Genomic DNA, 25,165 nt, shown 5'->3' with positions numbered 1-25,165 from the left:
CCTAACCAATCTGTGACCATTTCACAGCATTAATTAGTAGTTACTGGATGTAACTCTAGTTCTATGAGCATGTGCACCTGTCGCTGTTACTCTCCAGCAGTCATATATGTCGTTTTCTGAGTCGTTGGCAAATGACTGTGAAATGCAGCTGAAAGCACACAAAACTGCACCTCTCTTTATCATGTATAGATCATTTATATTTATCTTGAGGGACCCCTTAAAGTGTATAAACTGCACAGCATGTGATGTCACTCTAAAAGGTTTCATGTCACTCCACTGCAGCAAACACGTGCATCCTTGTGTGCATGCTAACTCTGTACGGTGCCATTATGAGTGAAACTAAATTAAAATCAAATCAACACCTACATAAAGTTCGATTTATATCAAACTGGCCATCGCTGCAGGACTTCTGCTCTGTACGTGTTTCTGTAATTGTGTCCACTTCTTGTATGTAAGAGGACATCTGACCTAAACAGCTGTACCATCCTCCCTCATAGATGCACCTGTCTCACACAATGCCCCACTATCAGCCCACCCTCCACCTGTTATTAAACCCACAGCTCCTCTGCTTCACTGACCCCTCCTCCCCTGCAGGTAGTCATTGATCTGAACTCCCGTGAGGATCAGATAAGACCAGGTCGACCCCTGGGTCACAGATCCAGCCCCCTGTGGCACAAAGACCACTCTGTGGGTCCCTCTGTCAGGACCCTACCTCCGTTAAAGCCTCAAATACCTGCACAGGAACCAAACTATGATAAGCTCCTGCTCAGGTGTCACCTGATAGCCAATAAGACCTGAACTGAAGGGGCTAAAAGTGCCCCACCTCCTCAGTTGGACTGATAAACACAGTTAGTGGAGCTGAGAGTTTATTCAAGGCCACAAAAGGACTAGAAAGGCTTCCACCCGCTCTGTTGACTGCTAATGTCCATCGGAGCTGTGTGTGATTCCTCACAATGACTCAGGGTTTCATGCTCATCTTTATTCAATGAAGAGACACCAACTGCTGCAGCTGCTGCCCCACAAATAAGGTAAGATTTTATTCACTGACTCAGTTTGTTTGACATTTTAAAGTTTTGTTTGGTTAACTGTTGCGCTCAGTTTCTGGAGGCTTTAATTCATAATTACAGGTCTTAGTTTGTGGTGTAGTTGCTCTTTAATTTTGCATTGTACAGTGTTTGATTTAAGCTAAAATGGACAGAGTGTTTCAGCCCCTTTTAGCTTCTAGTTTTGGTTTTGTGGCACATTTCCTGTCTGGTTCAGTCTCAGTGTTTCCAGCAGCAGCAGGCAGCTGTTTTCATCGCTGCTCACGGAGCAGCTAAAGAGAGAGATGTTTCCCTCAAGAGTTGGTGGCGACCAAAAACAAAGCTAGAAGAGAGTAAATATTGGACTTGGGATGGGAAGATTATGTTCTGTGTTGGCAGGATGGAATTGGCCAGCTAATTTTAAACTTACTAACAACTTTAACTTTGTGTCTGCCTGCTACAGTAGCTTGTTGTCGAGTCTCCGGTCTCCCATTGTGGCCAAAAAAATAATTAATTCAACTTGAGTGAGATCAGATTGTCACCACGAATGATTGTAGTTGTCTACAATTACAATAACAATGACAATAACTTTACACTAATAAATTTTGTAGCTGGGCAGCACGGTGGTCTGGTGGTTAGCACCTTTGCCTCACAGCAAGAGGGTTGCCGGTTCGATCCCGGGTGTGGGAGCCCTTCTGTGCAGAGTTTGCATGTTCTCCCCGTGTCAGTGTGGGTTCTCCCCGGGCACTCTGGCTTCCTCCCAAAGACGTGCAGATTGGGGACTAGGTTAATTTTTGCATGGGACACTGTAGTTCTCTTACACCAGTGATCAACTGGTGGCCTGCGGGCTTCACATGGCCCACCAAAGCTTCTGATAGCAGCCTGCCTAACGCTAATGAATTTAAAGGACGTTAGAAACCATTTGTCAGGTTCAGGTAAGCTTTCTAGAATATACCAAAATATTGAATGCCAAAAAGTGACAAATCAGCATCCTGACTGAGCTATAAATAACTTACAGATACACTGTGTGCAATAGTCCACGTTCACCCTTCTTCTCGCTCTCCCTCTTACCCTCTCTGTCTACCTGTGTATCACACACGTGCACCATGGCGTGGCACTCAGTCCATGTCTCTCTCCATGTCTTAGTCTTCAGTCCTGATAATTTTGCTACTTTAATGCATAAAGTTCGAGGTTTTCAGGTCTTGTCAGGTTTGGGTTTTTTAATTTAACCCATATTTTGCTGGTCGGGTGGCGCGGACCGGATAATAGAACCTGAAATAATTCCTGTCTTTTATGATGGACTGCTGCCGTCATATCTGCATTCAAGGATGGGGACTAACTCACGGCTCTTATTCAACTCCTTTTTTTTCTTTTTAATTCTCCATGTGCTCTGATATAACTTTTTATTTCTTTTTTTTTATCATTAAAATAATTTTATTATTTGATCAATTATTGACCAAACTATTAATCTGTGTTTGACTATAAACATATATTTTATTTTTTTTTTTTTTTATTTTATTTTATTAATTTGAAAGTCCAGCCCTTGTACAATTGTAGCTGATGACACTTGTCCTGCAAGCTTGGCTTGGAGAAGTTTCAGTTGGTTGCAGTCTGCAGCCTGACCACTAGATACCACCAAATCTCACACACTGGACCTTTAAGGCCCAGATAGCCATTTTGATTGACAGCCATTAGCATTTTTCTAGCTGCTAAGTGTGTTAGCAGTCAGTTTGCAGACTGTAGTAGTTTCTCTTGTAGCTGTTTCTCCAATCTTTATGTCTCAGATCAGCTAATAACAAGGTAAAGTGACATTTGATGTATTGTAGCTCTTATTGGACAAATTCAGAGACTGGAGTAAAATCCTTTTTATACGAAGTTAGTGATTGTGGTGCAGTGTTTTTCTAATTGCAGCAATGGAGTGCTCCAGTCTTTGTCATAGCAATTGCAGCTGAGGAACCCATTGAACCCATTCTCAGTCTCAAGTCGTCAAAAATACTGACACTTTGTCACGTCCCTCTTGGATGCACAAGGCAGCCTTAAGTGTCTGTACAAGCCATAGTGGTACCAGGAGGTCGGTATGGATGGGCAGGTGTGTCAAACACAGGACTTTCACCCAGGAGACTGCTATTTGTGTCCCATGTGAAACCAACATCAGTTTTCTTTTAAGCCAAACATGTTTTTTCCCTAACATAACCACACAATTTTGGTTCCCAAACCTATCTGAAAGTTTGTTTTAAAAAGACATTTAATGCATGTAAAGAGCAGAAATTCACATATCTAAAACTGATGCTGGTGGAGTACCGTGAGCGTCATAGTCTGAAGCTTAGCACCTCAGACCAAAATATAACACACAAGCAGACAGAAAACAAGAAATAATAGCTCCTGTTTTGCACATGCATGTTCCCCTGCTAGTGTCCCCACCTCCTCAGGTCATTCAGCCCACCACACAACAACTAATGATGTCTCCTTATATTTCTCTCCCCCACTGTGAGCCAGACAGTGATGTACACATTCTTATAGACATATTTTTAGTATAATAAGATGTGGAAGTGGTTAAAAATACCTCAAAGGTTCCCCTAGTGTGGACTCATTTGATACAAACCCCAGAGATCATATAAATGACTCTTTGTTGCCATTATGTTGCATTAAAGAGCAGCATTGACCACTTCAGTTTTAAGATGACATTAGAGATGAAATAAAGCCGTATATATAACTGCATTAATGAGACAGCTGACCTCCTCTGTGCTGCATTGATGCCTGAAGTACCGATAACTCCACTGCTCTAAGTGAAATGTGCCGGGGGCCTGAATAACAGTAATGATACACTCTGTCACCTCGCCGAGCAGAGGGAGCCACAGGTGGGCCGAGCTGTTTGAAGCCATTAAAGACACTGAACCAGCGAGCGGAGAAGGTCGTCCGTCTCGTCTGGCGCGGCAGTAATCAGCGCTGTAATGACGGGGATAATTTATGGAGTTGGGTGGGAGATGTCGGGGTAAATTCAGGTCTCTGTTACATGAAAAAAGAAAATAAATGGTGATATTTCTGGCCCCCTGTGATGAGCATGTTCATTTCTTTGATTAGGTATAAGGTCTCCACATCACCTGGGTGGGTGTTGAGGTAAGTGACAGAGTTTAAGCCAAGCTTTTGCAATAATAATGATAATAATAATGTGGAGCTGTTTGTGCTGCTATGTTACTTCACACCTGCCTACAACTGCAAAGATGTTTCGCAGTAAAATGTTTGTGTCTTCTGTCACCTAATTAAAAGTTCATGAAACAAAAGTCTTCTCCATCTGAATGCAGGTTCAAGTCATGCTTCTGATATGGATTTTCATGCTATCTGCTGTTCCAAACGGTGAGTAAGCACACTCATGCTACAGACGCTAACGTTCATAAAACGAACCTTTTTGTCATATTTGCTGAAACTGTCACTGTTTCCTGACAGTAGTGCATGAGACAGATAGTCTATAAATTCATCTTCCTCCTGCTCCTCGTAGTGTTTCCAGTGTCATTTGCCAGAATTCATCATGGCTGAATGAAAACAACCAATCACAGCCATGGAGTCTCTAACACAGCTGTCAATCACTGCTCATAATCTGCAGTCAGATTATCTAACAAGGCAGTGCTGATCAATTCTGATTCTGTTACTGCATCACCTATTTGTCATCTCAAATGTTTTCAGAAACATATTTTAGTCTACTGAGTTCATCCCAGCTGGTGCCAGACGTCCATATGACTCAGAAACATGTTGAACTCTTATGCTGTACAGACGTTAACTTTTGGATCAAATAAAAGTCAGGTTGATGATATTTTAGAGTAATGTAAAGACATTAGAATTTTATGTTGTGTAGAAGTTACACTACAAAGTTTTGCGAATGTTGGGTTTTTGTTTCCCTTCCTTCTGTGTCAAGATGACGTTGGCATGAGACGTCTGGAAGATGCAAATTTTGGTAACTGAACAACACAGTTTAAAACTAACAAAATGTTAACGTCATATGTCATAAGTGATCCCGCCTGACCTGCACCCGTGACTAAACCCACCCAGACTCCAGTCCTTCACATTAAGCTGGTTCTCCGTTCTTGGATTCCACATCCAGCGGAGGAGACGTTTCTTTGACTGGATGGTGAAAACATTCAATCACTGCCAGGTTAGGAAACATGTTAGCATGCTCCTTCCAACACCATCAAACCTCCACAGGATCTGAACTCCATGTAGGCTGCCACCTCATCCTCAGGCTGCAAAGTTTCATGGCTGGAGTCCTCCATGTCGGTGACCAGTGTGACCATGGGTTCAAAGGTTCAACATGTGTCATTGACTTTAAAAATAAAAGGAATTGTGGCTTGATAATAGTGATTCAGATGTCAAAATATTACACATATACTGCACACTATACTTTGTTTTATTCAAAAAATAAAATACAGTGACAGTTTCAGCAAATATAACAAAACGTGTTTTTATGAACGTAACCAACTACATTTTAATGACACACTCGGTTGCATATGGACCAAAAAATGATTTAAAAATAAGTTACAAATATTAACAAGCTGCTGCATTTTTTCTTTTACTACTCCTTTTTCAGAATGTGGACAGAAAATCTCACTAACATTGTGTAGCTTTTTGATAAAAAACTGATGAAAGAAATATGTTCTAACCTAGAAAAGAGGAACTGGCCATCTTGAGCAGTGGGCTGAACTTCAGCATCCTGTATATAAAGCTATAAGGATGTAATCTGATGGATTAACCATTAAAAAAATGACTCATTATTGTCTCTGTCTTCAGCGCTGTCTGCCAGCTCCATCTTCTGCCCAGATCCAGGAACCAGTGAGCAGAATGCAGATAACGTGACTGGTGAGGATGAAACATGATAGTGATTGATATGACTGTCACATGAGAGGCATAGTTTATCTTAATATTAATGAATGAATCAGCTAATCACAGTACGTGATTCATTGCTTCACTGAGTTCAAACAATCAGTCATGTGATTCATGTGAGACAGAAAGGTCAGAGTGCTGCAGGGGCTTCACTGTGTTCACTGTCATATACAGATGAATATCCAGGCTAACCATCAGTTAATGTTTCAAACACGATCTGCCAGGGGCGTCGGTGGCTTAGTGGTGGAGCAGGCGCCCCATGTACAAGGCTGTTGCCACAGCGGCCCGGGTTCAAATCCAACCTGTGGCCCTTTGCTGCATGTCACTCCCTCTCTCTCTCCCCCTTCATGCTTGTGTGTCCTGTCAAATAAAGGCTAAAAATGCCCAAAAATTATCTAAGAAAAAAAAAACACAATTTGCCAATCTGAACAGTCTTTGTCAACAAAAATGCAATGTCAATATATGTAGGTAACATAGGTTTTTAAAGAATCAGAGAACAGGCAATTCTTCTGTAAACAGATCCTCATAATCACACTGTCTTTGAAAATTACATGTTGAAAAATGTGGTACTGTAGCTGTCCTGTTAAATGGTCCAGTTTTCCCTCAAATTTCAAACACAACAAAATGACTGGCGCCAGGTGAGGTTATTATAATATTTGAAGTTATCTGAATAGAAATTGAAAATTTCAACAACTGCTCGGACTAAATGAAAGTAAGACTCTATATATCCACATGTATTAACATGATGTTGACATCGAGGGTGCATGTTTGCATGTGGACAGTAGGGACACGTCCCCAGAAACATACTTTGTAATATTACTGACCTGAACCTTTGACCACACATTTCTAATCAGTTTATTCTTCAGTCCAAGGCAGTGGATGTTTGTGTCAAATTTACAGATTTACCATTAAGGTGAGATATTGCATTCATAAGAATGAGACAGACAAGGTCAAAGTCACCTTGACATTTGATGACCAAAATCTAATCAGTTCATCGTTGAGTCTAGATGGACATTTGTGCCAAATTTGTAGAAATTCCCTTAGGCTGTTCTGGAGATATTGAGTTCGTGAGAAGAGATGGACGCAAGGTCACAGTGACATTGGCCTTTCTTGACCCTTGATCACCAAAAAACTAATCAGTTCATATAAAGCCCAGATGGACGTTTCTGCCAGATTCCAAGAAATTCCCTTGAGGCGTTCTGAGATATCACGTTTTCAAGCATGGGACTGACAGACATCCCAGAAAACATAATGCATCCAGCTACAACTATTGTCAGCATGGATGCATAATAACAGGATAAGGTGGAATTTATACTTCTGCATCGATGTAGAGCTTACGCCATGCCCTACGCTGTAGCCTGACGTGCACCTTCCCAGGAATGTAACTACACGCTGCAGTGACACAGACCTCCTGTCTGTCTCTGTGAGCTGAAACCATTTCCCTCAGTGGAAACAAAGCTTTGATTTACTTTAACTTCACAGATAAGAAACAATAAATTGTGAAGACAATAAAGCCTCCACACAAATAGCATTTTAAGTCTTGTGTGTGATTTATCCTGGCTTCATATGAGCAGAGGAAATCTCTGCTAGTCGCTAGGCTAATTTATACAATGTAAAATGCCATAGGCTTGTGCTAATCACAGTAGCATGTTGTATTTGTGGGAAAATGAACATTATAATTGGCGTCACTGCAAACTCTTAATCCATCGCAATGGTTCAGCATATTTACTTATATATAAACAGAAGTCGAAAACGGAAATTTGCCTCCTCCGCCCAAATCAAACCGGAATGCCAAAAAATCAGGGGTCTGCCCCCAGAGGCAGTATCGCCGAAGTCAGATGCCGAATACAGCCGATGGGTTCTGAGAATGTAGTGAAGCTGATTTGTGTACTTGTATTTGAAATTGTCTCTATTAAGCCATGTTTAATGTGTGTTTAATGTGTGTTTTGAATCATCTAAACTTTACAGCACTACAGAAACCCCGCCGACTAGTGTTTTGGAGGTGTAACTGCAGAGTGACACAGACACAGCACCGCACAAGTATAAATGCTCACATTGGCGTAGGCCATCATGTGTGCAGGGTATGGTGAAGGGTCTGCTGCAGCCAGTGTGTGCTGTGCTTAAGTCTTTTTCTCTATTTTGACAGCTTGTCTTTATTGCAGTTGTTTCAGCAAATCCCAAGAAAATTCAGATAATTTGAAATATAATAACTTTGTGTTCAATAAATGGACTTCGGTTTTTGGTTTGGTCAGAGTGTCAGCAGGCTGTAAAATGGCTGCAGTGTCTCCATCAGGTCAGACGGTCATTGTTCAGACTGACGCTTTGTTTTCCCCCAGCAATCATCCAGCTGCTTTAACACCGACTGATGTTTTGTGATATTTTCTGATGTTGTTGACATCGAGGTAGATTGATTCACACGCTGTGATGCTGTGGGACACCTATAGTCCTAATCAGCAGCGTGGGCTCACCTGACATGTGGAGAGCTGTGGCCTAAATAATTTTCTGCCCTGCATGCTTCTCTGGACTCGTGTTATTGGAACCTGCCAACAGGATTATCTGTGATTAAATCACTCTGCTCTCACCCTGCAAGGTGAAGGAAATGGAGTTTTTCTTACCGCCTCTGTGTGTCCGTCTCTTCTTGTTTTCCTCCTCTCGGTGCAGATTGTCTCGGCCTGCGCTTCACCTGGCTCCACTCGGTCTTTGATAATTTCCCTTCGCTGCTGAGTTTTGCTCTGAAGCTCCGCTGTGCGACGGGGCTTTGTCCACGCGACCTCGAAGATTACGGCTGCTCCTGCAGATATGTGGCCGTTGGAAACCCCGTGGATCCTCTGGACATGTGAGTAAGACTCTGATCGCAGCAGGGTTCGGCTGCAGCACCTGCTGAATTTAAGATTCATCATGGTGGCTTGCTTGAATTCAGAGGCTGGAGGCGGGCGTGGGCCAAGTGGATCAGGAGAGTTTGAAAACACAAATGGACAGAAAGATTTTTGAAAACCAGCTGGAGAGAAGTTTCAAAACATGGGAGAGACATTAGGTTCAGGTTCAGGTTTGGGGTACTTTAGTTGGACCCATAGATTTTGTACAAGGCATCCACTGACACAGTTTCAGCTATGTTGCTAGATAAGATAACAGGTTGAACCCTATGAGTCAGATCCACCCCTCGCTCCTGCTCAGCTCCCGATGGCTGTTCCATCAGTGTGTTAAAAACTGAGTAGCACATGGCAGCATGGTATGCAGTGGATGAATGTGTGTGTGAATGAGTGAATGTGACTTACCATTTACCAAATATGGTCCCCTCTGGCACCAAAAAAACAAGATGGCGATGGCGAAAAGGCCGAACTCAAGGCGTCCAAACAGGAGTCCACAAACCAATGGGTGACATCATGGTAGCTCCTCCTTCCTTATAAAGATCTCTCTCCTCTCTTCTCTGCTGCAGCTGCTGTGAGTCTCACAGGCTGTGTTACCTGAACGCTGCCCCCTGCAGGCAGGAGCTGCCTCTCCTCCCCAACAGCTTCACCTGCTCAGCAGCAAACAGCAGCTGTGGTAAGACTCAGAGCTAATGTGAACAGCTTGACACTTTTGGAAATACACATATCTGCTGTCTTGCTGAGAGTGAGATAAGAACACCTGTACATACAACAGGTTATATATAGCATATGTTTTACCCAAACTGTGTCCTGCCACTTTTTTCCCAGAGGAAATCAAATTTGTGACACTAGTGTCTGCACATGTCTCAGTGTTTACTCGATGACAGTTCTGTCCATGGACATTAAGTAATGGTCTTTCTCTTGATCCCGGAGATGCTGGTGATTGGTGTCAGCAGAGGTTGTGTCAATGTGATGAGGCTGCCATCGACTGCATGACTCAGAGCTCGTACAACTCAACACTGAGAGGTTTCGCTGAGTCGTCCTGCTCGGCTACAAATCACACAGGTAACTTCATTCAAGGAGAAACAGCAGCCTGGTGAACCTGCAGAGCGCAGGGTTACACACTGCTGTCTGTGTGGACGTTTAACAGACTGTAAGTGCAGGTGAAGCTGGGTAGTAGAGATTACATCAAAATCATTTATGAAATCTGTTTTTTAAAACAAATTTTCTTCTAGTTACTTTCAGAAAATATGTTTAAAGAACTTATTTTAATTTAATTTAATCCTGTGGCTCTTCTAGCCTTTTGAAATGTTATCAGACTGACTGGATCTTGATAGTAAAGAGTCATTTCAGGGGGTTGTGTCACTCTAAAAATGTGTCTACTGATTTATAGACGTTCCCTCCGCAATTTAAGTCAATAGGAAAAAGTATTTTGGGCTGCAGGGCAGCATGTGATAGACCCCAGAGATTGCAGTTCCACTTTTTGGCCACTACAAACGTTGGTTTAATGGAGCATTCATTTTGTACTCGGAGGTCGGAAATTTCCAGTTCCCAGTCAGAACGCAAACTGGCAAACGCAAAACTTGAACGCACCCAGAGATCGGATTTCCAACTCGGAACTTGGAGCAACTGCATCAACCCCGACTTACGAATTCAAGATGGCTGCCGGTCACATACATAGCGAGTAAACACTCTGCTGAAGTACTGTTTATAGCAATTTTATCTTATTTGTTTTACATTAGGTCAGCCTCATCTGTGGCTTTCATCAGCTGGAGTGCATGATGGTTTTGAAGCTGGCCCACTGCGCTTCCTGGGGGCCTGAGAGTTGCCAAAATAAGGAAGACCCAGACACACTGACCAATCAGAGCAGCCTGGGCATTTTTGGGAGGGGCTTAAAGAGACAGGCGTGTTTCAGACAGAGGGTGAATACAGGTGTTCCAGCTGAGACAGTATTTTGACCATTAAAGCATGTAAACATGTTCCAGTAGAAACCAAAACACAAGTGTAAACCTGAAAATGAGAAGAATAGGTCCCCTTTAATTTAGAATTATAGATGATATGTGGTTAGCCATATAGAAGCTGAGTCCTGTGTTTGACGTCCTCATGGAGGGATTAAAATGAATCCACGCTGCCTGACAGAGCAGAGACCCACCAGCAGCATGGATCTCTCATTAGTTTGATTCTGTGTTTCAGATGAGCTCAGCAGCACCGTGCAGACCGGCGGAGCCTTCACAGCAGCAGGTGAGTCTGAGTGACGTCAGCGGAAACTCTGATCGAATGACGCCGCGTCAGGAAGCTCAGAGGACACAGGCACCAAAAATGTCCCGTCAGCTTTCTGCCGACAGTGCGTCAGTTTCTGAGCGGGTCAGCTGTGTCACATCAGAGGGAGCGATTGATTGGGCAGGAGCGCAGATGGCTGAGTCACACCTCTGTGGCTCTCAGCCAATTAAAACAATGACCTGTTGCCGTTTAATCCTGCAGCTTCCTGCCCACGCGCAGCTGGAGGAAAAAAATCAGGGATTGAACAGAGGTGCTTTGATCTGACGCTGAGTCTGAGAGGAAGAGGAGGAGCTGAGGAAGAGGAGTTTATTATTAGAGCGGAGAACTTCAGAGGAAAGTTGTGCAAAGCCTGTCGGAAGCGCGTCAGACAGTTGAGTTGAGTTTTCTGTTTGAATAGATACTTTACTATTTAAACCTGAGATCAACTTTAATCATGCTTTTGTCGATCTGAGCCCTTTGGTTTCCCTTTAGACTCTGACAGTCAATATTTTAGGAGCTCTGGTGCAGCCTGTGGATATCCAGGCCAAGACATCCTCTTCCATGTGGTCACAGATTACAGTCTGAGTAGAAATCTGAGATGTGAGAATGGACATTCTGCATATGAATGCAGAAACATTTTGTACAAGCTAAATCGTGTCAGGCGATTGCTGATGGCTGTGAGATGAATTTCGACCAATATGTTCGCCTCTTTTGCTGTCCACCTGTAGTCTGGAGCTGTTAGTGGCCGTTTTGGTAAGGAACCGGAACCAGGACGAGACAGACAGGATCCGGAATTCAATGGATGCACCTTTCCGTCAAAGTAAAAGCACCAAGCTAATAAAAATGCGGTGAAATTTTAATTTAAAGAATATAATTTACAAGAAAAGCCCCAAGCCATTAAGTTAATTGATTTCCTTACACCCCTCATCACCCCAAGTCGATGGTGCGCCAGAATTTAAAGTTTTACTTTGGTGAATTTGGTGAATTCCAGATCCGCTCTCTAGACCGGAACCAGAATCCAGACTAAATTCAGAGTGAGCAGAAACCAGGCTCTTCGCCTTACATGCAGAGCCTGGTGATGCGAGGCTAGTCCACCTGAGCCTCTTACCTGCATGCAAACATGATTGGTTAACATGACACGGACTACATATGGAAACCAGGGGACGTTCAGCTCCAACAAAACAAAGCTATTCAAACAGAAATGGTGTTACACAAGCATAATGTGAAATAAAAACAAAAACGTTATGTACAACAGTAATGATTTACAAGACATTTATTTATATAGACATCGCTGATGACTGGATAAAACATGTATGGTTGCCCTTGACTACGAATTTTTATCAGTGGACTAGTCTCCTGCATGTTTCTGATATGAATGATTAAATGATATATTTTGGTGGTTTGAGTTGAAGGTGTGAGAAAGAATAGTATCAGTAACATTGTTAACACTGTGCTACATTACAGAGAAATACAAACCGTACTAATGAACCTTCATTAATATAGGCCTATATTTTATCTCCAAGTGCACGTCACACACTGAGCGAGCTGCCTGTTAATGACGCTGTGGGCTAATGGGCATGTAGCTACTTCCATGTTTCACATGATACGTCATGTTTGTAGTCGACCAATGAAGATGAGTTTACATATCACCTTGGGTTCGTCCTTCACCTTCTCAAAATGATCCCACACTTTGGATTTCCTGCCCGACATGTTATTAACTAGCCTGTGGAATAACCGCAGGTACCAGCCCTGGAAATTAACCTGACTCCTGTCTGACTGCTGAGCGTGGACACTTCCTGTGTCTGTCCTTTCAAAGTAAACTCCCACATGGTCCAGTCATATAGGTTTGGATTTATTTTGTCAAGGAGCAGCTACCAATAGAGTCTCACTTTTGTTTTTTGTTCTTTTAATACTGCTGACTGATGACCTTTCTGGTCAGCTAACACTTGGTCGACCTTCAGGGGGCAGCCCTAGAAACATGTCATTCCACCACAAAACCGTAGCACAATGTTTTTTGACTGAATGTGTCCCAGAACACTTCTGATATCATAATCTTGTCTTGTCTACAAATTCTGCATTCATATGCAGATACCTGTTAATACAGATTATGCTTCTGTTGATGATTTGATGTCAATTACTGATGAAAAGCAGGTATGACATGCCTGATCTACAGCTCTGAAAAAGCCAAATAACTGAGTCCAACAAAGGAAATTAGGAACTGTATCAGACAAATTGTGCCAGTCAGAGCATGTTATCACCTCTAGCTGGCAAGATTATTAGACTGAATTTTGTTACTTCTCAAGAGTGTGCAATGAGACAACAACTTATGCAGCATTCAGATTAAAAATAACTGTACGTATATTGAGAAACATCGAGGGGTTTTTGTTGGTGTCTGTGTCCACTTTGAGTCCAGTTTGTGGTGCCTGAGTTGGATGGTTTTTGTCACACCAAGTGAGATAAAGTGATTTATAATGCTATGAGACAGAGTCATCAAGATTGTATGGCAGAAATAAGCATCCTGCAAACAACTGTGTTGAAATAACTGAATTCAAACAGCCACATTTATGTTGAACTGACTCTTTGGAGTATATTTACACACAGAGAGACTGAAGTCGTCTTGTATCTGCTGGTCTCATCCTGTCCTCGTCCTTCTCGTCTCCAGATGTTCTCTCAGCAGGAAACGACTCTGTGAGCTTTCAGCTCTCCAACTCTTCGTATCTATCAGCAGGTAAAAACCTTGTTTGCAGTTGACTTTACTTTTCAGCTGAAAAAAATACATGTAAAAAGTCATAGCCTATATTTGGGACAGGCCTTTGATTCCTGTCACACAAAACTGTTGCTCAGCAAAGATCAGGAAATACAATCAAATCGTTTATTTAAACCAGTATGAGTAATACTCTTTTTAAAAGTAGGCTTCAGATAATATATAAATTATGAATCGATCATTTGATCAAGCTCTGACAGACAGCGCATCAGAGACAAAGTGTTTTGGCACCCGGCATACGACACCACTTTATCCTGTTAAAACAATCCTCACAACTTGGATTATTTTTATGAGAAATGTTTTTGATTCTTTTGATGCAAGGACCCTGATGGACTAAAGGAGAATGAATAACTTACAGGGTAATCGAGGAATGGACACATTGAGTGCGTTTACATGGACAGTTTAATTCCCTTTTCATTCGCAATGAAAGTTCATTCCTATTAAAAGTGATCTTGTAAACACCTAATTCAGAATGAAAATGGCCAATGCGATTGAAAATTCAATCCGATGTAAGGGGCTGGAATTTTCTGTTTCTAGATCCCAATGAAATAATTTCTCGCACTTGTATACACTCATTCCTCTTTAAGTTCATTCCGGTCTTTCTGCACATGCTCGTTTCCTTGCCCTTCTGGCGCGATGATGTATATAGTGCGCATAGCAACGGGCTGAGATAGAGCAGTCGGACTTGTTGCACTCACCGGTTTCCATTCGCCACAGCACGGTCTTCTACCTCCCTTCTCCTCCTCAACAGACGAAGCATTAGCAGAACAAGGTTGTTGTCGTACTGCTGCTTCAAGAATATAAGCAAAACACACCCGAAAAAGGCACTAAGGATGGTGTCATCAAGCATCTTGTTACCGGAGCGAGGACTACAGTGTTTTCTTCCGGTAAATGTAAACACATAACATCCGCCCCGCCCCCTATCCAATCAGAAACCTTCCCTGTGGGGCGTCAGTAGCGTAGTGGATAGTGCCGGCGCCCCATGTACAGAGGCGATGCCTCGCTGCAGCGGTCGCATGTTTGACTCCGGCTTGCAACCATTTGCTGCATGTCAACCCCCGCTCTCTCTCTCATCCCATTTCATTCTGTGCTGTACATTAAAAGCAAAAAGCCCCCAAAAAAAATCTTTAAAAAAACCTTCCCTGCCCCAAACCTTGCGCAGACCTGAATAAAGGCGATTAAACTGATCTCCGTGTAAACCCTCATTCAGAATGAATATTTCCCATGTAAACTACCTGGAAAGACTTTAATTCCAAATGATTTCATTCAGATTTATTTTTTATTCTGAATGAGAAGCCATCATGTAACCGGACCCACTGTTGGAGGTAGCCAATGATCCGCTTTTATACATCCAAAGAACTTCTATAAGAATGAATTGCTTGGCAACCAGAGCAGGCCTCTAATTGAGACAGGCCCTTATTTGTCAAAATGTGCAGCCACACTGTGTTATCGAAAGGCACCGAGCGTTTAACTAGGACTAAGTTTTACAGTATCTAGTTTCAGTGCCTAAAATTTAAACTTCTTCTTCCTTTTAAAAAAATATTTTCTGACATTTTATAACTGAAAAGGTTAATGTGTAAATCCAAAAAGTTTGGATTTACACATCAATTGGGGGACCTCTAGAGCTGCTAATAAAGGCCTGGTGTGTATCAATACACTGATCAGAAGAATATAGTGATGTTGCCCATCAAATTTAACAGCAGAACCTCAGCTACAAGGCTGTAAAAAAACTTTTTACATGCCCCAAACTCAGTTTTAACATCAACTAAATAAACAACAAGGACAACTAACTCCAACAACTCCAACAGCACCGATATCCCGACCTACTCTGTATATTTCGGGCTCTAACTCGACCACACGTTACTCAAAACACACACCATTCATCTCAAATGAAAGCTGAGACTCCACTGTTTCCACATGTATACTCCAAATAACTCTCCCTTTAACCATCACAGAGCTACAGCCCAAAGAACAAGAACAGAAATCTCTTTGCCAAAATATATTTGTAATATGGCTCTTACCTTATTAATTTCACCGTGAAATGCGCATTCTGCCGTTCATTCATGCTCCGTTCGCGTACTACCGAAAGTTATCCGTCACTCAAATGAATCCAGGCGGGAAAAAAAGGTTTCGGGGGAACAAAAACAATGACCACTCACAGCAGCTAACATCTCCCCACGACGCGTTCTGCTGACTCTGGTTGGCCGTTGCAGAGATACGGGCCTCCAAAGCTCAGAATAGAAACAGGTTCGAATGTAGTAGGTGCATATTGGTCAGTTTGGAGTGGGAAATAGAGTAAAAAAACGAAACGGACAGTTGTATGTGTATACCCTAAACATCAGTAGGGACTTACAGAAACAAAAAAATGAAGGATATAGGGTTGTACATGACAAAAATCACGTGCAAACATGGTGCAATTTTGGAGAGCTCGCCTGAATTTTCTGTACTAAAACCTCTCTAATATTGTTCTGCTTCACTTTATCAGAATCAACCTTTGCAGAGTTAATGTTCACATATTGTACTATGATGTGATAGAGGTTTGGAGCTGCTGCTGCATCATTCCAAAGAGATACTCATCCTGAAAATGCTTTTTTTTTTAGGCGAACCTCAAAATATTTTATTTGTGCTGTGTGCCATCTTCATTTACTCCTCACATATAACACACGTACTGATATTTACACATCTTAACAAATCTCACAAGTGTTCCCTTTACCATGACACCAAAAGTATTCAAATAGACCTTGTGGTTGCAGAGATATATTCATTTCATTATGGGTATGCCACTTTTGAGCAGAGGCCTATAAAATAGAGTCAGGTACCATAATGAAAATGATCAAAATGCAGCAGTGACTTGTGACCCTTTAAAAGCCCTCTCACAAAACTAACAAGTTTCACACTGTATGTTTATGAGTTGTAAGCAATTTCCCCAAAAAGTGATGCTCCCTTCTCAGACTTTTTTTTTGTCTTATTATTAAAAGAGCACTTTGCCATAAACCCAAAGTTCCTTTACACAACAAATAAAGCTGTTTGATAGATAAACCCACACAATAAAATCACAGTACAGGAGCAGGATCATACTTACATTAGGGTTGCAGAGGTATACTGGTTTCAAGGTATACCATAAAATAAAAGTTGATGGTTATCATACCGTGTACATTTGCTTGTCAACTAGATATTAAATCTCCTTCATTGTAGTTATTTCTAAGGGGAGACTTTTTACAAAAAGTCCCATTAACAAAATGGTGTCAAGTTTTAATTATAGTACTTAAATGTTTCTTCAAACAAAAATAACCCTTCTGTTTTCATTTTTTAAAGATCTTATATTTTCTGAGACGGTTATCGCACCGTGATTCCACTGCAACCCTAACATATATGCATAAACATTAACCACTGAAACAAGTTTTAAAGGTGAGTTTTAACAAATTGTTACAATTCAAAAATGTTCAAAGTTTCTTGGAGGCCTGGTGAGCTTAAACTTTACAGTTCTTAACAGGAAAAATAAAGATTGTGGAAAAGTATGCAACAATTTACAGAGATTTGTGTAGCAGAAATATGTTTATAGGTTTGTTAGTTGACGTCCTTGAGGGTTTCATTCACCACTGCTCTGATGTATTGATTGCACAAATCTATATAAAAAGAGAAATGTAAAGCCGATTAGTTTGTGTGTAAATCCTGCTTATAATTAAATATCTTCATGATTTAGTTTAACAGACTGTAGGAGTGTTTGTGTAGCCATTTACCCAGTATTTGGCAAATCATGTTGTTAGAGGGAAAATATACATGGATGAATACATTTATTTGGGTTATATGTCTTCAGAGTCATAGCTTCGCAGAAAGACTGGAAAAGTAGTTCCATCAAAGCCGTCTGATAAATATGTTGTCTGCAGAGAGGTTAAATAAACACAATGAAGTGACATGGGTTGATTCATAACATCCAAATAATCTTTTTAAAACTATCATCTTGTAGGTTTTTAATCAGTGAAGCCACAGCGTGACGCTCTAATGATCCCCGCCATCATGATCCGCACCAAAAAAGATCTTCCGCACCACTCGATAAGTTGAAGAGTTTACTTCAACACGCAAAAAAAATGGTACAGAAACAGTTGTCAAGTTCCAAAATCCAATTTCCTGACTCCCAAATCCAAACTCTGAGTGTAAAAGAGGCAACTAAAGGTTTGCGGCAGCAATATTGGTGCCCTAATCTCAAAGGTTGCATGAGATTTTATGCATTTAAAATTATCTACACATATTTTAAGTGCAAAAAATGAGATAAATAACTTATTACGTTACGTTTTAATGAGCTGCACCTTCCAACGACATGCAAATGCTGTGAATATTGTTGTTTTACATATGAACTTAAAATATTTCTTATCAATTAGTAACTACGTACACAAAACATCAATAAACTGCGTTAATGCTCCCACACTTCACAAACTGTATCTGACAAACCAGCTCTCTGTGCCTCAGCTGTGACTCAGACACTGAAATGATCGGTGTGTGTTGGACTCAACTCGCTCTGAGCTGTTACTGTGTCTTGCCGGCAGAGATGGACCCACTAATGACCAGCAGGGTGGATAACCAGAGTGACACCGCGGAGCTGGACAGCGACCTCACCACCCCACCGCCACGCCCGCCCCCCCTGCTGACACCTGCAGGTATGCCCCTTAATTGGCCCGAGCCAAGGAAGCAGGAACACTGAAAGTACACACACGACACACACAAGCCCTGCAGAGGTCCTGATGTCACAGAGGTCACAGGTGTGGGACAGAGAGAGGAGGGCAGAAAGTGGATGATTTAAAGATAGAAGAGTCTCACACACACACACACACACACACACACACACTGCAGACAGATCACCTCTCAGCTGTAAAGATGCAGGTGTCATGTATCATTTTCAAAAGTGGGCCCCTTGTCCACACCAAATATAATCCAATCAATCATATTTCCACATGTATCTTGTTTCTCTTCTGTAAAGACCTTGAGCTTGTCAGTGAGGGCAAGCCACATCCCAAGCCCCGCCATGTAAATATTGCACGTGTGCATAGCGATGCCAATGCTTAAAAGATATATGGTTCAGACCTACTTCTTAGCATCAGTTTTCTTTGAACATGCTAGCATTAGCGTTTAGCTCAAATCACAGCTGTGCCCCAGTGCAGCCCTAAAGAGCACTGCTGTGACCTTGACTCATTTTTACAGAGTAGTGAGAAATTATTTGCTGTGTTCTTGGGTAACTCACCACCATCCATGTGTGTGTGTGTGTGTTAATAGTGATTTTTGTGTCATTACAGAGGAGCTTCAGGGAGGTGACGGTGGCGCAGCGGAGGTAAAAAAGGAAGAGACGGCGCACTCGACTTTGATCTCTAAAGGTAATAGTTACATCATCTCGTCTCCATCTGCACGTTCTTCCTGTGATCCTCTCCCTGAAGTACTTTTCAGGCAAACTTGTCTTTTTCCAAGCTGCTCATAATTACATTTGGCTCGAGCTGACCATCCTGCAGCTTCCAAAACACCAGAAATAATTTCCCCGCTGTTCCTCTCCCGCTGCTCGATGACTCACTTGGCTCAGACGTTTCCTGTCGCTATCTTATGTGTCGCTGCTTTTACAGATTTGAATGAGACTGTGACAGAGGAAGCGCTCGAGCAGGAAGAGATAGATAAGGATGAGACGACCCACAATCCTCCAGCCACCAGCCGCGGTGAGCCAATAACACGGTCTGTCTCCATCAAGAATATAGACAGGGATATTCTCGTAGTGTTTTTTTATGAAAGAACAGTTGGTGATGTTTATTTTAACTTTGATGACGTAATGGTGTTCACATAACCGAGCAGTGATTCACCCAGTGTCTTATTCATTAAAACTTTTGAAATGCTGCTTGTCTGGTTGCTCTCAAGTGCCACACAGGAAGTGATGCATTTTATTTCTTTCTTTTACAAACTGAATAAAGTTAGAAGGATAGAAAAATCAAAACTAAACTTTCGTAACACTGAAAAATACACTTTCAAAATGACATTTTTTTCACAATATATGAAATACTTTTCACGTTCTCTGTCGCAGGTTCACTTCTGTTCATCCACAGCAGAGAAACACTGAGTGCAGCAAAACCAGAGCCAACCGAACTTCCTGTACTCAGCTTTAGAGATGAAAACACGGTCAAATCTTCAACACCTTCGACTTCACATGCTGGCATCACAACTTCCTTTGAGACTACAACTTTTCTGAGGACTACAACTCCCAGAGAGGTGACACCAACAGGTCTGGAGGAGTCATCTGAGGAAGGTGATTAAGAAACGAGGATCGTCTGTCTTTTGTTAAGTTACTTGTACAGCACGGTGCCAGTGTGGATCCACCATGTAACTACCTGGTCCCCATCACTGAGTCACGAGACATTCTAGGTGGCTGCATCTGTAGAACTAAAACTGCAACGTCTGTCTGAAATATATATGTAGATTTGTTTTAATGCTAAATATTGTTCAACATTTATTTTCCCTTTGATCATTAATGATGAAATCTCTGCAGGTTCAGTCATCATCACTTCATCGCTGACATCAGCAAAACCACAAATTAGTCAATCTGAGAGAAAGTCATCGGAAGAAGAGGAAGACGATAAGAAGGATGGTGATGGTGATGATGGAGAGGAAGGGGAGCAGGAAGCTTCAGATGAGCATGGTGAGTTTAACTGAGCAAATGTCCTTTTTTTAATTACAGGATCTTCTGCTTTCAAAATGATTGTTTAATTTTATAAAAGTAGATTTTGGGGATTTGAGTCGTGGGTCTTATTATATGTTTGTAAGAGCCAGTAGGTGTGAATGTGAGCGTGAAATGAGCTCTATCTCAATGGGCTCTAGTTTCCCGGCGCAGTTTGGCAGACCGAGGTGCGCTGAGATGGGTGTGGCGGCGCAGCAGGGGGAGGTGTCGACAGATCCAGCTTGGCGCAGTGACAGTTTTGTGCCAAAAGGCTTCACCGAATGTGCACTAAAAGCTCGCCAACTGAAACCAGGTCTACTGTCAGCGCAGGGGGAGCGCAGCCGGTGTAAGCCGAAGTTTGGCTGAGCGGCGGACAGTGCACACATGTCACCAAAACCTCACAGGCAGGTTTCCAGAATATCAGGCACATTAACGATGCAATAAATACCCACAAACCACTATTCAATGCAACTATCTGCAATCAGCACATAAATGTATCTCTGTATCGACTGTCCCGTCACATCTGATGTCAGATCAAAGGGGATTGGCACCGTTTGGCACGTTTGGCACGCGTAATGGAAACCCAACCTGATTTGATTAACACAGCTGCAAACTAATGAGTTCACATCCCTCTCAGCCAACCACAAACAGCCACAGCATCAGATAGGGAGTATATATTCAGCATCTGTCATCTTAGAAAAGCCAAAAGAAAAGAAACAGAGTGAGACTGTGAGAGAGAAAGAGAGAGAGCGCGCACGAGAGAAACGCATCATTGATTTACAATTGTGGTGACCTCCTCCCAGGCTACCTTTGCATCATCAGCCCGTGGAGGTCTGCTCACAGTTCCGTATATTCAGACACTGCGAGCTTGGACCTCCCGGACCAAAACATCAGTTTCTTCCTGGGAGAAGTTTGGCCGTCTGACGCTGCTGCTCTCTTCTGCCATGGCGAATTGAGTAAACTCTCATTACGCCTTCGCGCGGCGCATTTAAGGGTGAGGAGAGGGGCTCATTTGATTGGTGTGATGTGTGTAAAACCCACTCCACGCCTTCTCTCCTCCCTCTTTCCGACTTGCGCAGGTAGGAGGGACGGAGGTGGGACAGAGGAGTAGCTGCGCCAGGAGCACGGTGTGCCAAACTTGCAAAATCCGCCTGGCCACACCCAGTTGCCGCCTCGCCCGGTCTGCGAAACTATAGCCCTTTGTGTCAGCCCTGTGATAGTCTGGCAACCTGTCCAGCGTGTACCCCGCCTCTCGCGTAATGACAGTTGGGATGGGCTCCAGCACACCTGCAACCCTGCACCAGGATAAGCGGTTGCGGAAATGAATGAATATATGAATGATTGTAAGACCTGATGAATCCCATCAGTACAACAGAGTCAAGTCATACTACCCTGTTTACAACTGGTATTATTAACGTGCAAGTGGACAGCTCTGAGTTCAGCTTTGATTGCAGCCAGTGTGTCTTGGATCTGATCGGCCAGACCACATTGGGAGGCAGTCTGGGACGTGTATGGCCACATTCTTTCTGCTGTGTTTATACTAACGTGTCCTGGGCCACACAGAAGGACTGCCTACTCAGCTGACGTCCTCTGTGTAACGTGTGTGTGTGTTTTACCAAGACAGGCGATCCACAAAAGCTTGTAAGATGATAGAATGATTTCCTTTGTGATTAAGTCATCCTTCACGTTGTTGGAGGGGGCAGTGATGGGGATATGAGAGCCAGCTATTGCTCAGCCGCTTTAGGGGAACCCTCTCGACCGCTGCAGCGAGGCATCACCTCTATACACTATCCACTAAGCTACCGACACCCCGTTTGTTTAGTATTTTAGGTATATTATACAGACTCATCTGAGATTTTACATTATTTATAAAACACTTTAAAGACATCTTTCAAGGAAAATTTTGACATGCTGAGTCACTTTGTCGATCAGCTATAAAAAACTTAATCTGTTTTGTTCTTCTTCTTCTTCTTCCTCAGTCATGGATACGCCTACAACTGTGTTCACAACTACAACTGCCAAAATGATGACGACGCAGACTGTAACCACAGAGGAGTCAAACAAGGTGACGAGAAGCTTGACACCGTCTGCAAGGAAAACATCCGCCTCTCAAACAGGTCAGTTTTTGATGTGGATAAATCATGTGTGGATTTTGTTCTCCGAACTCTCTCCCCTGCCTGCAGCACTAAAGATGCAAATCTTTGCAAACACAAATACTGAACACAGTGTTAGTTCAGGCAGGACATGATGTCTAGCTCAGCTCACATCCCAGCTACATCAGCTGATCTCAAGCAGCCCAATCAACTGATGGAGCAGCTGATTGATGGAAGGGAGTCAGCTGATAGATCACATGATTCATTTCTATGCGACCAATTGGCAAATTCAGGCGCCCTATTTAAACTGCTCTGGCCTGCCCACTGTTGCTGCTTCCTCTGCAAGCTGCTTTGCAACCTGCCTCCACCCCAGCTCCTCCTTTTCATGCTGTGTCTGACTTTTCAATGTCAGTTCTGTTTGTCATTGATGCTGCTCTGTTCTGTTCCTGGGGGGTCTTGCTGCTGCTCTCCCTAAATTAGGCTTTCAATGCAGGCGCATGGAAGGGCGGAGAGGTGTGCTCTCCCTGCCTTATGGCTTTCCACGCAAGCGCATGGAAGGGCAGAGAGGTGTGCTCTCCCTGCCTTATGGCTTTCCACGCAAGCGCATGGAAGGGCGGAGAGGTGTGCTCTCTCTGCCTTATGGCTTTCCAAGTAGGCACGCGGAAGAGGCAGAGGCAGAGGCAGAGGGGCCCCAGAACAGAGCCATACCACCGAATATAATACTGCAGATGGAAATAAAGTTTTCTTTGACGGGCTGAAATAGTTTATTTTGAAAAACATCAGTGATTTTTCAAACAGGTGCTCACTCTTATAACAAACCAACAAGATTACTCGGCGTAAGGGATGCAACATGAAGCCAATGTCATAAGGCATACACTGTAATTTATTGTTCAGAGTACAGACAAAATGAAATTACTTAAACACTCAGAAATGCTTAATAGCTTAATTATGAATGAGCTGATGGATCTGGGTGGTTCCCCATTGGCGGCTGCAATCCACGTTGAAGAAAGGGGAGGGGTCAGCCGAAGATGGCAGAAGCTTAGGGCACAGCCACAGGTGGGTGGTCCGGGGACAGAGCCCAGGGGGATTCCCTTTTTGGAGGAACGAGGTGACGTGTGACCTGCAAGATGACAGAGAGGACCGCACTGCATAAAACGTGTCAACACAAGCCACAGTCACCTGCCAACCTGAAGTTTTTATCAAACAAATAGAAGGAAATAATGCACGTTAGGGAGCACTTTTTAGCAGCAGGTTATTCTATATTGGGTACACTTACTCTGCCAAGTAAGAGATGTGAGAGTTTGAAATAAACTTCATTAAGTGTCACATCCCTGCTGTCAGGTAAAAAAAACCCCATCTGACTGTTTAAAGTGTCTGTTTTCTTCTTGATGTAATTACACACTGAGGCTGTGACAGGTGTCTGAGGCCTGAGGGCGGGATGCTCAGTGCACATTTAAATTACCATGGTTATTTTTAATTCCAGGGAGAGAAAAAAATAAGTTTTTCTTCCTTTATTGCCTGGATTGATGAAGTGGAATGTGTTAACATCTGACTTCTTTGTGTCCTGCTCTTTTCAGGTGGAGGAGGTGTCACCTTTACATTCACACCACCAACACCTTCAGCTTCAGAGGAGGGCAGGGAGCAGAGTGTCGAGGAGAACTCCAGTTTTCTGAAGCCAACTGAAGGTCAGCCCTCTGGTATGGAAATGTGTTTTTAACCTCATACAAAGTCAGCAGTTTGTTCTAGAAGGAAAGTTAAACAAACTCTGAACCCTAAACTTTGGCATTCAAAGAAGTTCCTATATTAAGTTAGATAATAAGATTGATTGATAGCTCACTCATGTCTGTATGGTAACTATGATAATATGAGCTTAGCATAAATACTCACAGCCAAAAAACAGCCTAACACAGCCCTTCAGGGTGGATCACTCAGCACATCCTGTTTCCTGTTACGCTGTTTTATGACATACTATAGTACAGTACGGCTTTTGTATTGACATTTGTATGACATTCCATTTTGAATAACTCAATATACTACAGCCTTTGTTGTTTACATTATTTATGTCACACAAGACAATGACTTTAATTTGCGTTTTTTACCACAAACTATGCTATCACTTATTTACATTTCTATCATGTTATATATTTATTTACATTTAAAATTTCTTCATTTATATATTTTTTATATTTTTTAATGAGATACTTAACTATGACTATTTTTCATAATTTTCTGCGACATACTACACATAAAAAAAATTTTTCATACTATACTATGACTTTTTTTCGTGATTTTTGACGACATACTATACTATGGCGTTTTTTTTCAAGATATTGGACGACATAATATACTATGACTTTTTTTCAAGATTTTGGACGACATGCTATACTATGACTTTTTCTCAAGATATTTGACGACATAATATACTATGACTTTTTTTTCAAGATTTTGGACGACATGCTATACTATGACTTTTTTTTTCAAGATTTTGGACGACATGCTATACTATGACGTTTTTTCAAGAAATTTGATGACATACTATACTATGACGTTTTTTCAAGAAATTTGATGACATACTATACTTTGACTGTTTTCGTGGTTTTTGA

At 42.3% G+C, this 25,165-nt stretch overlaps 1 protein-coding gene and 2 long non-coding RNA genes across 4 annotated transcripts in view; 2 read left to right on the top strand and 1 right to left on the bottom strand.

The window, feature by feature from the left end:
- Positions 1-9,305, bottom strand: part of LOC125902324 (uncharacterized) — a 34,482-nt gene extending 25,177 nt beyond the window's left edge. The window contains exons 1-3 of one of the 2 annotated variants that reach the window (XR_007451081.1): positions 9,170-9,305; positions 8,510-8,817; positions 8,363-8,434 (exon numbers count right to left, since the gene is read on the bottom strand). This is a non-coding gene — a long non-coding RNA (uncharacterized LOC125902324). Of the gene's footprint in view, positions 1-5,516; positions 5,868-8,362; positions 8,435-8,509; positions 8,818-9,169 lie in introns of those variants that run through there. The other variant, XR_007451080.1, reaches the window with a different exon arrangement.
- Positions 919-4,376, top strand: LOC125902328 (uncharacterized). Its single transcript, XR_007451085.1, has 3 exons — positions 919-1,028; positions 4,104-4,139; positions 4,325-4,376. It is a non-coding gene; the product is annotated as an uncharacterized LOC125902328 (long non-coding RNA).
- A 448-nt stretch (positions 9,306-9,753) lies between the features above and the next one.
- Positions 9,754-25,165, top strand: part of oc90 (otoconin 90) — a 31,512-nt gene continuing 16,100 nt past the window's right edge. Inside the window, exons 1-10 of the mRNA XM_049599225.1 lie at positions 9,754-9,826; positions 10,955-11,002; positions 13,683-13,748; positions 18,329-18,439; positions 19,073-19,150; positions 19,391-19,480; positions 19,840-20,061; positions 20,302-20,451; positions 22,449-22,586; positions 24,140-24,259. Coding sequence (XP_049455182.1) covers positions 9,754-9,826; positions 10,955-11,002; positions 13,683-13,748; positions 18,329-18,439; positions 19,073-19,150; positions 19,391-19,480; positions 19,840-20,061; positions 20,302-20,451; positions 22,449-22,586; positions 24,140-24,259 — 1,096 coding nt within the window. The remainder of the gene's footprint in view (positions 9,827-10,954; positions 11,003-13,682; positions 13,749-18,328; positions 18,440-19,072; positions 19,151-19,390; positions 19,481-19,839; positions 20,062-20,301; positions 20,452-22,448; positions 22,587-24,139; positions 24,260-25,165) is intronic.

The sequence above is a fragment of the Epinephelus fuscoguttatus genome, linkage group LG15 (genome assembly GCF_011397635.1).
Source record: "Epinephelus fuscoguttatus linkage group LG15, E.fuscoguttatus.final_Chr_v1".
Lineage (NCBI taxonomy): Eukaryota > Metazoa > Chordata > Actinopteri > Perciformes > Serranidae > Epinephelus > Epinephelus fuscoguttatus.
This window is presented reverse-complemented; position numbering and strand designations above follow the sequence as displayed.